Source organism: Anas platyrhynchos, chromosome 14 (genome assembly GCF_047663525.1).
Source record: "Anas platyrhynchos isolate ZD024472 breed Pekin duck chromosome 14, IASCAAS_PekinDuck_T2T, whole genome shotgun sequence".
In the NCBI taxonomy this organism is placed as follows: Eukaryota; Metazoa; Chordata; class Aves; order Anseriformes; family Anatidae; genus Anas; species Anas platyrhynchos.
Window position 1 is genome coordinate 15,350,220 of NC_092600.1, and position 13,995 is coordinate 15,364,214.

At 35.9% G+C, this 13,995-nt stretch overlaps 1 protein-coding gene across 1 annotated transcript in view; it reads right to left on the bottom strand.

Moving 5' to 3' along the window:
• The window catches only part of DOCK2 (dedicator of cytokinesis 2), a 188,867-nt gene extending 177,363 nt beyond the window's left edge, over positions 1-11,504 (bottom strand). The window contains exons 1-2 of the mRNA XM_005024959.6: positions 11,251-11,504; positions 2,697-2,780 (exon numbers count right to left, since the gene is read on the bottom strand). Coding sequence (XP_005025016.4) covers positions 2,697-2,780; positions 11,251-11,290 — 124 coding nt within the window. The 5' untranslated portion in view covers positions 11,291-11,504. The remainder of the gene's footprint in view (positions 1-2,696; positions 2,781-11,250) is intronic.
• Between the last annotated feature and the right edge of the window lie 2,491 nt (positions 11,505-13,995).

Sequence of the window (13,995 nt, forward strand, 5' to 3'; positions counted from 1 at the left end):
AGGGTAGTATTGAACTGAGGCAGTATACAGCTTAGACATACAGTTTCCCAATGTTAGAAGAGAAACCTATCACTCTGCCATGAGAAACTATAGCTTTTAGACCCTACTCAAGTAAGCAGCTTTAACTGTAAAGTTCAAGGCAGAAAGTCAAAAAATAAATGAAGGGCTATTGTAAGACTCCTGCTCCATTCATCAACTAGAAACCCCTTCTGAAAGAAACAGATGTTCAATACTGCAGCAGTACTAATTAGGACACAAATTCAGACTGTTCTATTTGTGCCCCAGTTAAATTGCAATAAAATTCTACAAAGAACACAAAATCAAGTTCAACCTTACTAAATTAAAGCAGAAACCATGTCCACTGTACACACATTCCATCATCATGAAACATTACCTGCACAGCAGCATTACTGGACTTTGCATTGGCTTCTAGTTCATTCCCAAGGAAGCATTTTATGGCTTGAAGCTTACTTATTCTGACTGTAATTTCATGAAGAGACATACTTCTTCCCTACCACCTTTTTTCCTCAAAATTTCAAACACAGCACTAGTATGTCAGCCATACAACTAAAGCATTAAAAAACTCAAATGTTAACAAGCAGAATTGTGAGAAAGGCAAAATTAAAAGAGTCAGGGAAATTATTGACCTAGAAGAAAGAAAGAATATTTTTGTGTGTGTGTTTTCTTAACACAAGGATCCTTGTGTTTTCTTAACACAAGGATTTTTTTTTCCCCAATATCTTCTCAACAAGAAAAGTTCCAAATCTTTTAAAGCTGAATGATTTTCACATAGCCTCCAATTTACTAAAAAAATGCTTAAAACCCATTTCATCCTATGTGCTGTGACTACACACACAAGTTCTGCATGCATACTTTGCACATTTAAAACAAACAAAAATAGCACAAAATGTGCACAGAGAAGAAACTGTTACTCTTGGTTACTCTTCAGCTGCAGCTTACAGCATCTTTTTAAGGTGTCTGATAGAAGATCTACTTCCTCATGTGCACAACATGAAAGATGGCACTTCTTCATTGACAAACATATTTCTTAAAAACAAGCTATGACATGGCGTTAGGGCAGAGGATTCAGAACAGATTTTTAGATAAAAAATAACCCCATAAGATCACCACTTCAGTTGCCAGGCTATCCTCACAAACTTGACTATGAATTTAGCACATTTCAGGTCAGAAATCTGACATGATTGTTGTTTCTGCCATTAACAGAGGCAATGCAAGTATAAGGAGGTTCTGGTTTGCAAGTATATTTTCTCCCTTTAGCAAAAACCTAAATAATTATGCAGACTTCTTTTCTTCTTCTTCCTTTAGGGGAGGACATGAATTGTTACTCATGGCTTTAAATATGCAATCCGTTGACTAGTAGTCTAATGACTTACATCCATTTTTTTCAGTGGTGTTTATAGTGAATATAGTGATTAGTGAATTACTCTTAAGAATACACACACACACCAAAAAAAAAAAAAAAAAAATGCTCTGAAACATTGGAAACCTGGTTTCTCAGATGCTCCTTTCTTAAAGACCTTGCCATTTCCAAACAGCTTAGAGATCTGTGCAGTGGAATAGACTGAGCACAGCTAGCCTCAGATTCTTAGCAGTCTTATGACCAAAGTGGCTTACAGCTCTGAACTGTCTCTCAGAATGCACAATGCAGCAATTGCTCTCTAACATGCACTGCATTTAAGATGATACAGATGACAGACACTGGAAGTAGGATGAAGATAATTTATAGTTGTTTTGCAAAGTTTGAAGAACTTCATAATTTTAAAATCTAATTTTTAATTTTTAACCTGGTCAACTATATCACTGCAGATTGTGAACAACAACAACAAAAAATCTATTACAGTGACTTTTGCAAAGACACCCAAATGTTGAGTTGATATAATTCTGATGTCTTTGCTTTATACTAATAAAAACTTAAGCGCTTTAGTGGACTTGGGAGGTAATTCAGTAAATATATGAAGGTATAAGAAGGAATACACTATCACTCTGGTATCAACAATGAGTTCAGCTTCACACATCTACAAAGTTTTATGCTCTCTTATTATTCTGCTGCTTGTCCTTATTTTACATTTAGGCCAGTTGGTCAGCTGTCTCCACATGCCAACTCCACATACCCAAGCTCGGGTCAGCATATTGAGTATTTGTTATGCATTACTTGATGTGGAGTTGTGTTGTTTAGTATATTTAATATGTCAAGTGGTTTTCAGAAGTGTTTTTATCATGCTGACCTACAGAATACTTTAAAAATACTTGATTTCCTTCTTATAATATAGGAATACTATGGTGCTGAATAGCAACAAATATTTAGCAACAATAAGAAATATCTAGCAACAAATATTTAGTTTAGAGGCAAAAATGTGCTCCATTAATGCTTGCATCAAATCTAATGCATCTTCCATCAGGTATAGTACAATCTGGCATGAATGTCACGAACTACCTTGATGACTTCCTCATTTGATAATGGCATCCCAAGAAAACCGCATGTACTGCAACATTTCTGGTTGTGGCTCTCCAAAAATGATTAAGTTGTTACTCAAAATAAAACACTGGCAGCAATAATTCAAATATATACCAACAACATTTGGATAACTACTTATGTAACACAGGCAATTGGTGTGAAGTAAAAAGACTAAATTATTTAAATAAAGAAAACTATAGCCTTAAGAACACTAGCTTACCTTCACAGGACTCCAAGATGTGGACCACATCACCAATTTGTAGAGCTAGCTGTTGTGCTCCTGTCCCTTTGAAATTGTATATAGCTGAAAAATTAGAGGGCAAAAATACTGGTTTTTAATATTGCCATACACTACAATTGAACTGACAAGCACATGTTTATTAAGATTCTGATACTAGCATGAATAGATTAGGATAAATAAATAAGTGGAACTGTAATTCTATCATCAAGCTTCATTTGCTATCATTACTTTTATCTCTTTTCTTCTGAAAATGTAAATGTTACGAAGAAGGTCATTGTTGCAAGAAAACAAAGCCATTTATAGCAACTACTCTATATGCTTTAGAGCACATATTTAGATGCATATCTTCAATATATACATGTTCATTGTGATGCAAATCTATTTGTCTACTGCTCTAAGAATTTAAAGCACAGTTTCAGAAATTTACAGTGATTCTGGGGATAATGGGGACAGAGAAACACATGCAAACTGTCTTCATCTTAACATGAAACTATTTCATTTGGAAGCAGTAGAAAGTTTCTTCATTTTCTGTATTTAATCACTCCAATAGGAACAAAGAAGAGGCAGATTTAAAAAGTCTTCCAATTATAACCTTATCTGCGTGGGTTTAAAAAACAACTTAATTTCAGACAGAATTCAAGAAAAATGAGTTGCTAGTTGTTACATTCTAAGACTGCAGGATGTGGGCTGCTATGGTAAGCCTTTTTTTCTGTACGTTTTTCAGGGGCTTGTTTATAGACAATAGCATTACAGATTAGAAGTGGTTATTGAATCTAGTATCAACCAGAGAAACTATTTAAAGTACATGAGTCTACAACCACAATTAAACTGTGCAAGTAGTGACAGCACACTAACTGCTAACCATGACGTCTATCGTACCATAAAGATACTAGTGTGCAGGGCTTTTCTTCCTTTTCTCATGACAGTCTCCCAGTCCATCCATCCCTACAGAGAATCCAAGCATGCAATATTTTGAACTATTTTGAACCTCATCTAGAAAAATCTGCCTCCATTCAGCTTATTCCAACATATTTTTTGCTTCCCCCTCTCTCTCTGAGGCTTCTGAAAAAAGCATGCTGATTTCTGCTAAGCCAAAATGTATGCTAGTGGCATATTTTACTTAAACATTTTACTTAAAACTATGTTTAAAATATCTAATGAAATTGCCTTTCAAGTAAACACGCAAAGTAGAAACATAGAGCTAAATCAGTTCATTCCTTTCACTTTTATATGTTCCATTAATGATGTTATGATCTGAATTTTTGAGTAGACCTGAGTGGTGCCAGGAGTTGGACTCAATGATCCTTATGGGTCCCTTCCAGCTTGGGATATTCTATGATTTTATTTATTTATTTATTTATTTTGGCCATGATTTCATTATATTTCTGGAACAAGTTAGAAGGAATTTCATATTTAATTAAGAGCCTTATCTGAACAAAAATAAATTCTTATTTTTGTCAACACTTCTCCTGGTTGGGTAGAACAGGGATTAAATCATTAAAAATAAAATAAAATAAAATAAAATAAAATAAAATAAAATAAAATAAAATAAAATAAAATAAAATAAAATAAAATAAAATCTTGGAGAGGCCCTGCTTTACAGATTAAGCCATTTATTCAAGATAATCTTATGATGATTTCTGAGCCATTCTCAGAGAACTGGCGTAGCTCAACACAAAATTAAAACTAGGTAGTAGGTATGTAATTACGTTCAGACGGGCTTTAGTCTTAAAATAGATTTCAGTAAATGAAGATGGTTAACGACCCTTATAAGTACTATTACATTTACAGATATTTGCAACTTGTTTCCAGAGTTTATGTGTAGATTGTGGAGCTGAGGCTGTTTCTGTTTTCCTGAAAGGTCCATGTAGATTAAGACTACTGTTGACTAATATACTCTAAATTTCAAAATATGCAACTTCCAGATGCATCCGTCTCAAAATATAGATACAAATTACTGAGTCATATTTACATTGCATATTGGTTTAGCCCTCTGTTAATAACTTCATCTAATAGCAATTGATATATTGAAAAGTGTGGTAACTAACTGACTACGGAAGTGGTTTTACCAACTAAGACTTTTCTAAATGAGTAAGTGGAAACGTAATTAGAGAGATATTACTATAGTATTGGGATTTTTCAGTAGGAAGAGTTTAATTAATTCCTTTAAAACATCTTAACTGTAGACATATCCAGACATTTTATGACAAGAAATCATTTCCCCTATACAGTTGCAGAAAACGCTACAACCAACCAACCTAATACCATCAGCTACATCCAGATGTATTTTTTACAGCACTGGACAGCTGGACAGTCAATGAAAGGTTGACCATTAAATCCAAATGTATCTTCTGTTAACTGCAACTTCACAAATATATGGATTCATATGTTATCTGATGGGATAATCACAACAGGATTTATAAAAACAAACTCTCCAGACACTTGAAATAAAGGCCCCTTCAAATTCCTGTGAATAAAGTTGTCAATTTACTTCGAAGAACACTGTCTCAGGGCATTCACTAATTAGCCTCAGTGCGATCTGTTTGAAGATGCCAACGTTCATTCTAAAACCTAATAGCAAGTCTAGAAAACAACAGGTCAAACTATTGACATAAAAGATTTTCCAAGAAGAACTCCACTAAAGCACAAAAAGGTGTTGAATTGTATGGAAGATGGAAGGGATTCCCATCAGTCCCATGGAGCATGCCCAGCATATCAGTTCTTGTTCGTCTGAAAGTGACACATGCTGACATGCTGTAAAGACAGTCTAAGAAGCTTCAGAATCTAACTCTGCCATCACTTTCAGACATTCAGGCACCTGTAGCATAAGACATCTAACAGTAACCACCCCAGTGGCAAAAAAAAAAAAAAAAAAAAAAAAAGAGTATGAAGGCTAAAAAAAAATAAATCCTGTGCTTCCATCTCATTCCTACATGTTGATTACAGTGAGAGCACATAAATGGGAGTGTGTAACATATGATCATCCCTCCAACTAGATATATGTAAAACTTATATATGCTACTGGATATATATATGACTGTGAAGCCTCTTTCATTAAATGTCGTAGGCATGCATATGTTTGCCAAAGCAAAATAATGACGAAAACATGTACAAGATGTTTATAGACTTCCCAAGAAACCAATTGCTTTTTGTTCAGAGTAGGATTCCTGTTAAAATATAGATTTCAAGAACTGCTTATTGGGACAAACACACAATTAACTTATTGTTTGAATTAGATCACATCCTCAATTTAGAAGATGACAAGCCATAAAATGAATAAACAAAAAACAAACAAACAAACAAATAAATAAATCATACTTTGTAGCTTGTTTGGGAATATTCAAAAGACAAAGCACTCCAGGATCCCTTCACTAATCCAGACAAAAGTATTCTGTCTTGAAAACCAGCTAAATTCCCTCAGGCTTCAAGTACTTAAAAAGCCCAGATGCTCAGTATTTATCAAAAATACCAGACTGTAAACTAATGCAAGACAGGAATGGTGAGCAAGGAAAATCTCACAAACTGGCAACACTGAAGCCATTCATTAACCTAATCTTCCTACCTGTCTTTCCTGCTTATTTTACTTCCTGTGAAGTCCTTGCCCTCCTTATTAAGAAAAGTGTGATCATTACCTTTTTCACTTTTTACTCACAGCTTTCTTACCGTTGGTTTCCTTGCCTACTTTCCACCGTTCCACTTAAAAAGAATTTGAAAATGACTTCTGAGGTACAGGTTTGCTCAATCAGCTCTTCCTGTGTGACGTGTTGCTGTGTGAGCTGATCTAGGTGTTCCTGCTCTGGCAGGGGGATAGGACTAGATGATCTTTCAAGGTCCCTTCCAATCCTTAACATTCTGTGATTCTGTAGACTCTTAATTTCACTTGACAATGGTAGGATAATTATCTGGCATGATATCCATGTGATAACTCATGGAGCAATATTGAATATTAAGAGTCCTAATGAAGAGCTTCAGCAAGAATCCTTTTCTATTTTATTTTGAAACATTACAACTCTACTTTTATGAGTAGTAATATAAAAATTTCACCTTCTCTCTTGACATATTAATTCCTTGTGTTCAGCTACCATTTTCTTCTCATAAAAAATAGTGTGAAATTACTCAGCAAGGATACTGACGTATCTCGTCTGAAAATACTATGCAGTCCTAACAGTATTCCTTGATTTCTCAAAAACAAACAAACAAAACTATAAAATTTGTGGATATCAGTGAACACCAAACTGGAAGGTGTTAGGTACACCATTAATTGAAAGCTCACAAATTCAGTATGAGAATCATTCATCAGAAACTTGAAGACAAAAACGTAGAAAACAAAATAGTCCAAATAGGTCAAAGAGCTTCCAGTCTTGAGGAGACTGTCAATTTGAATGCACTTCCTCTCAGTAGACTCAGTTTGCCCATATTGCTTGATTTTACTGAGACAAAAGTGTGCTTTCAGCATAGCTGTTCTATTTTCCAGGCTTCATCATTCCTTGAGTTTCCTACAGGTAAAATTAAGTAGTTACACTATTTTCCCTCTTATTAATAAGAGCACAAAAATACTGAATTTCCAAAAACCTCTTTGAACACCCTTCCAAAAAAAAACTGTAACTAAATCCTCAGTGTGACTATATCCCTGATTATTTTTTGGTTTGTTATCTGGTTGGTTTTTAAGCCTATTCTGGGTCAAAGATTCTCCTGTTATTCTCACCTAGCTATGTAATTAAAGAAAAAATACATTTAGTTTCCAATGTAAACTAAGGAAAACAAAACAGGGTGTGAGCCAACTCTTGGCATGGCTAAGAAAAGGAACTCCTGTATATAAGCTGCAGCTTTTCTTTCAGCCTTGCTGACCTTCCTTAAATCTGTAGTTATCTATCAACTTCAAGTGATTACACAATAGCAGAAATTGAATGCTCCCTAGTGAAGAAGGCCTACAAGGAAAGATTACATGCATGAGTACTCATTTAAGTGGTATTTTATTATTGCTGGAAAGTCCATTTGACTATTGTTATTTTCCCTGCTCCCCTTTGTAAAGAATAAGCTTCAGACACTGATATTATTGTTTCTGATATACAAGTATGAAGTGACTTTTAATAGAGTTTAATAGAAAAACTTTACATAACCCAGGAAACAGACTTGGGGTGGGTATATAAACTGTGAGTAAAGTCATAGTATTATTACCCTACGTGATGACACAACTTGCACAGATTCTCTTTTACATCAAAATCACTTGTGCTTGTACCCTAGAACAGCATGGGAGCAAGCACGGGGTGAAGGAAATACCAAGTCTGCAGTGTCACAAGCAACCTACTCTAGAGCTTTAATTGTAAGATTCTGGTTTGGACTTCCTAATGGAAAGCACAATTATACCTGCCATTCTTCGAGAAACAGTTGAAATGCGTGGAGGAGACATCTAGAACACTTAGTAGAGCATTGCAATAATCAGTTATGGCTGTGGTAACTACATTAGAGGAAATCTATGTTCAAAGTGCACACGACCTCAATCTTAAACAGCAGCTATTATTTTCCAGCTTTGAAATGGGTCATGTCATGGATTCTTTAAGATCTGATATCTGCCAGCTGCAAACGTTACAGACTAATGCTAAGCCCCCACATAAAACTTGATTACTTTTTTTTTTTTAACATTTGGCTCAGTTCTCATCTGGTCCATTACTAGTCTGGCTCAGCCAAAGTCATAGTCTTTGCTTTAGAGCAAGTTATTCTGTGGCTAACTGGGTTTACTTTTTTCTTGTTGTTTTTAATAAATGCAGAGGAAAAGGTACCGTGTTTGAGAATTATCATAGTGTTAACCATAATTCCATCTGCTCCCTCACAACGTGGATACATCATTTCCATTACATACATAAAGGAAACTTATCAAAGCTATAAATCTCATCTAGGTTTGAACACAAGTGAATTTCCTTAAGAACACAGATAATCCATTGCACCTTTTCCCATTTTATGCACTTAATCTTGTTTCATTATTCATGCAATTTGCTGATATCTCTTTGTCAAGTGGTGCCTGTTGGCTTCTTTGAACTACTCAACAGTAGTTCAAGTGCTAAGTCACGTCTTAATTCGCAGCAGGAAATGATTTCGAAATAACTTGCAAATAAAAAAGATAAAATTTTAGTTTGCCACCATCTTCTGTCTTTTTGACACTAAACTACCACTGATGTCCTAAATGCTTGTATGAGAGCAGTTAGTGTTTCCTTAGTTCTGACCCCCAGTCCACAAGGTACAGTTCTCTGTGTTGGCACCTGAAAATTTCCCAAGTGCCAGGCCCCCCTATTCCCCCATGATACAAAAATTGCAATATTCAGTGAAGTGACTGACTTGAGTAACACAAATGTGTCTTTAGCACATGAGGAGCTGAAATAGACTTGTTATACTAACAGACCATTTTCAAGACTTCCAGGTTGTCATAAATAACCAGATTTGAGGAGACAAGTCTTATTGGGGAGACGGGTGGAGACGGGTGGGAGGAGGAGCAGCAGTATTTCTAGCAGGCCATGGTTCAGGAACTGGTATCTGCACATAATCACAATTGCAATTGTAAGGTCTTATGAGCTACTGTGAAATGAATGCCACGGTCAGAGCTGACAGTGTTTGGGAAAGCAGCAAGAGCACTGTTTCACTGCCAGAAGTAAATCCCACTCCTTTTGAGTTTTTGATAATTCCCCTCCGTGTTATCTGTATTGCAGTTTAAACAATGTTAAAACACACCCATTAGATGTTTGCTAGTATTTGATTGCTTCTTATGTGCTAAAATTAAACTGCTCACAATAAGTGATTCTAGTTAAACTCTTGTTTTTTTGAATTAAATATTCTTAGATCAGAGGTAGACAAAAGTACTGCTGTACAAAATTGCATGTTCTGGGTAGGGTATTTTAAGTAGAACAGTGAAGTGAACTGTTCAATTAAGATGCATTGTTCGCCTTCATGAAACAAACATCACTGGACTGAATTACCCTTATTTTTGAACTAATATATTTCACAGAATCACAGAATGATAGGGATTGGAAGTAACCTTGAAAGATCACCTAGTCCATTCCCCCTTCCAGAGCAGGGGGATTTCACAAGATTGTTTTTAGTATACGTGGTTTGCTGCAGCTTTCAGATACCATAAGGACTACAAGATCATAACAGCCTTTTACTGGCTATAAAGTTACATGTTGTCAAATTCCACTGTCAACAAACCACAGCAGGCCTTCTCAGGGGAAATGCATTGCTCATACCCCCAAGGCTGCTCCACTGGAGGGGTATGCACAAAAATTCACTAGCATGCATGACACGGAACATCAAGTCAGAACACATAATGGTCTCCCATGATAAAAACTAGTGCAGGAGGAATAAGACTTTCTTTGTTATTATGTCCAATACACTCCAATCATAACGTTCCCTGTAAGAAGCCTCTAGAAGTGAAAATTGTTTTTTATTATTCTTGCGAGTATGATCTATCACTGGTATGTCAATACAGGCACCACATCCAACAAATCCAGTCATAGTCCCCCAGGTCAGTAGCTTTCAGGAAAAAAAAAATGTTAAAATTAAGTGAAGTACTTTCTACTATTTGTAAAAATGAAAATATTTACACCTTTCATTTTGTAATATAAACTGCCACCAGAGCAAGGCACTTCCATTTCATAATTCTGTCCCTGCTGCACATGGAAGTTGAACAGGAAGACATTGTTTTCCTCTTATTAATTCCCTGATTCATTTTTTCATGAAGCCAGTTTGGTGGTTTGGTGTTTTTTTAATGTTTTTTTAATATTGTTTTTAGTGTTTGTAATGAAAATGTTACACCCTCCTTAACATAACAGTCATTTAAAATAATTTGGGGATGTCAGATTAATAACTACACACTAGTATGTAAAATAAACTACAAGAAATATAACATTAACTATGTTCTGTACTGGAAGCCCACAGTTAACTTCAGCAGAGTATTTGTTTAAAGTGCTTCAGTACTGCTTCCTAATTTTAAAATGCTGTTTATTTATTTTAACTGCAATTCAGACCTTTATGGAAATTAACATTATTAATTTTAAGGAAAATTGATGTTGGAAGGTGACATTCTTTTCAAAAAAGGAATTTACTACTACTACTCATATACAACTTTTTCAGCAACACTAACTTCAAGTGAACGTCTTCATGATCTCTCAGAAGCGACCATAGGATTCCCCTTCTCCAGCATTTGTTTCACCATAACTTCTAGCTACTGCTTACTAAACAATACGCTACTTATTCAACGTGTTTCTAAAATACACAGGTGGGAAAAGCTGTGTTACTGTTAAGAGCTCAAGATCCAAGAGGGGTAGGAGCACGGAGGGGTGGAAGGGTTAGATCTCCCAAGCTGGCATTCACATACTAGTTGCCATTCTCTTTGAAAAATTAAAACTTTGTATGAAATTGATCATTTCAGTTAAACTACTGTGATAAAGTTGAGGATGTTATCATACTAGAGAAAACACCTGCCCACATCCTGTTCAGAAGTTATGAGGACAAAATTCAAACAGCAGTTTACTGAGTTACATACCCACGCCAATCTTCTTGTCTGTCTTGCGCCATGTCGCCATCGTACATGAGTCTGCGAGGCTCCAACGGATGCCCACCACTGAGGCAGACAAGATTTAAAGGATGCAAAGTTTGAGATGGGCAACCAGCAAAAGGAGCTGGAAGCAAAATCTGTCTCCCAGCTGTTGTTACTGATGCCTAGGAGGAGCCTGAAGCTGGCTGAGGCAGCTGTGAGGGTTCTGTGAGATTTGCTGCTCTTCTGAGCTGTGAGCTTCCTTCCTCTTTTCTCAGTTCGAGATATTGTACCCAAGTGTCATGGGGGAGGGGAAACCCAAACTGGGTGTTTCTGTTGCATGATACTGGCTGTAACACAACAGCAGGCGAAAAGAAGCAAAACCACTACACTGCTCTCCTGCACTACTCTTCAACTTGCACCTACATGGAAGGCATGTAGCATGTGCAAAGCCCAGCCACTGTGACAACCTCTACACGCTGAATGCTTCAGTTTCAAAATGCCCTTCGTTTCTTAAACTTACCACATAAACAGATTTTAAATGATTTGTCTTTTTCAAGACATGAACTTGCTTTTAACCTGTCCTGGAAAAGGGATTCGTTTTTCGTAATACAAATTCTCTCAGAGAAATGAGGTGAAGAAAAAGCCACATTTCAAACTCCACCCATTCCTCTCTATTTCTCTCATATTACATTTGGAGAGAAAAGGGGAGTTTCTTTTCATTTTCTAAACAAATCAGCACTTAAAAGCTCATTATCTAGACAAAATTTCAAGAACTGGATTACTAAATATTTACAGCCCTTACCTTTACACAGATAGGTGTGTGAGAACTTAAATAGGGATGTTTTGGGTAAGCAAAGATCAAGCAAAGTTGTTCACCGTTTGGATGAAGGACAATGCACGGGATTGAAAACAAGTATGTCACCTGAGTTCACATTCTTTACTTGTGAGTTTAAAACATTAAGAAATAGAAAATATATAGAAAGATTTATTCTTATCTCCAGCTCAGTACAACAAATCCATATAACAGTTCTGTCCTCAGGATTTTACTTTCTATCTTAGCAATCATGGCTTCTGAAAACAGTTTAACAGTGCTGTGCTGCATCTGTGAGGATAGACTTTCATGACACGTGACATGTCAGTTCTTGATTTTAACAAGCAGTTAAGAGAAGTCCAGACTGCCAGTCTTTCTCTTGTTGCACATAGTGTTCCACAACCTATTCTGGAGGCAAAACAAACAAACAAAACTTTAGCTAACCTTAGTGGAAGGATTTGGTTAATTATTTCATAGGGAAAAATTAACTTGCTTAAAAGTAACACTGTAGCTCCATATTGTTTATTAACATGAGCTAGATTCAGAGCAACTCAGAACATCTCCATCTAAGGACAACCAGTTTCAGCTATGGTGTCCTAACTGTTCTTTTCCATTGAACACCCATTTTATACTGTTCTCAAAAGTAGATTTTGAGACTGAACCATTTCATCTTTCTTTTTACTATGGATTTTGAGTTGTAACTTCCTAACTTGCAATGACTGTTTTCCTTACTCTGAATCCTTACTGCAGCAAATCACCCTTTCCTATAAAATACTTGGCCTAAAGGGCATTCTCACATTTAATGTCTTGCTCTATATTTGTCTTCCTCGTTATGTTTCCCTCTAAAACAAAAGTCCTGAAAAAAATTGTTCCAATATAGTACTTACTTAAAAACATGCTTCATCCTTTAAGTCTCATAAGACTTCCTTGTTTATTTGCTTTAAAGTACCCATCATTTACAGAGCATGCACAACACAGGACTACTATATTTTGAAAAGAAACGATATACAGAAATTTCACCTCCAAAGACTTAAAAAGCAATACTGTAAGTACGCTGTAGCAACAGAACCCTCAATTCTGGCCATGTTCTGCCAGGTGGTAGATCAAATTCTTTAAGAGAGTTGTAAACATGCATTTATTATGTGAAACCCACAGACTCAAGAAACTACAGTAATGCAGGCAAAGCAAGAGGTTTTTTTTTTTTTTCCTTCTTTTTTGGGGGGGCTGGGGGATAAATAGATAACTCTAAGCAGCTTCATTCATTTGTTGAAGTGATATTGTTTTCCTCTAATTCAAACTGTTACGTACTTTAGTAGTGTTAGTTGCATCACCATGTGCAGTAAACAAAATTAACTATTTCACTATTGGTGGAAAATAATAAAAGGGTTTCTTCTAATGTTTTGCCTTATGGAAAGCATTTCTTTCATTTAGTATGTACATGTGAAATCAGTGGCAAGACGAAAAAGAATTAGGCCATGGATAGTTGCTAGCTTACTCTAATATCATGGAATATTATAAACCAGAAATGAGAGATTCTCAGTTTACTAAATTCATAAATAAGACTGAAGGATATGGAGCGATATTAAGTTTCTCATTTTGAGGAAGTGATACAATTGAATTCTATCATATATTCACTTATGATTATGCAAGAGATTGACGTCCTCCAACTTGCAGCAAAAGCTTTTTTTTTCCTATACAAACAGTATCTAGAGGTTCTTCTGGGAGTGGTGAAGAAATGGCAGTCAGCATCACTGCTATAGTGCCAGCTACCAAATGGAACAGGAATTTCGCCAAAACTAGAATATAACGAACATTACACAGCAAGTTGACTTTTATCATCTCCGTTATCTCCTGATGCTGACCATGAGCATCTGGCATAGGCTTAAAATTACACCTCTGGAGTAAAGAAGGCATGCCAGGGGTCTTAGATTCAGACATAC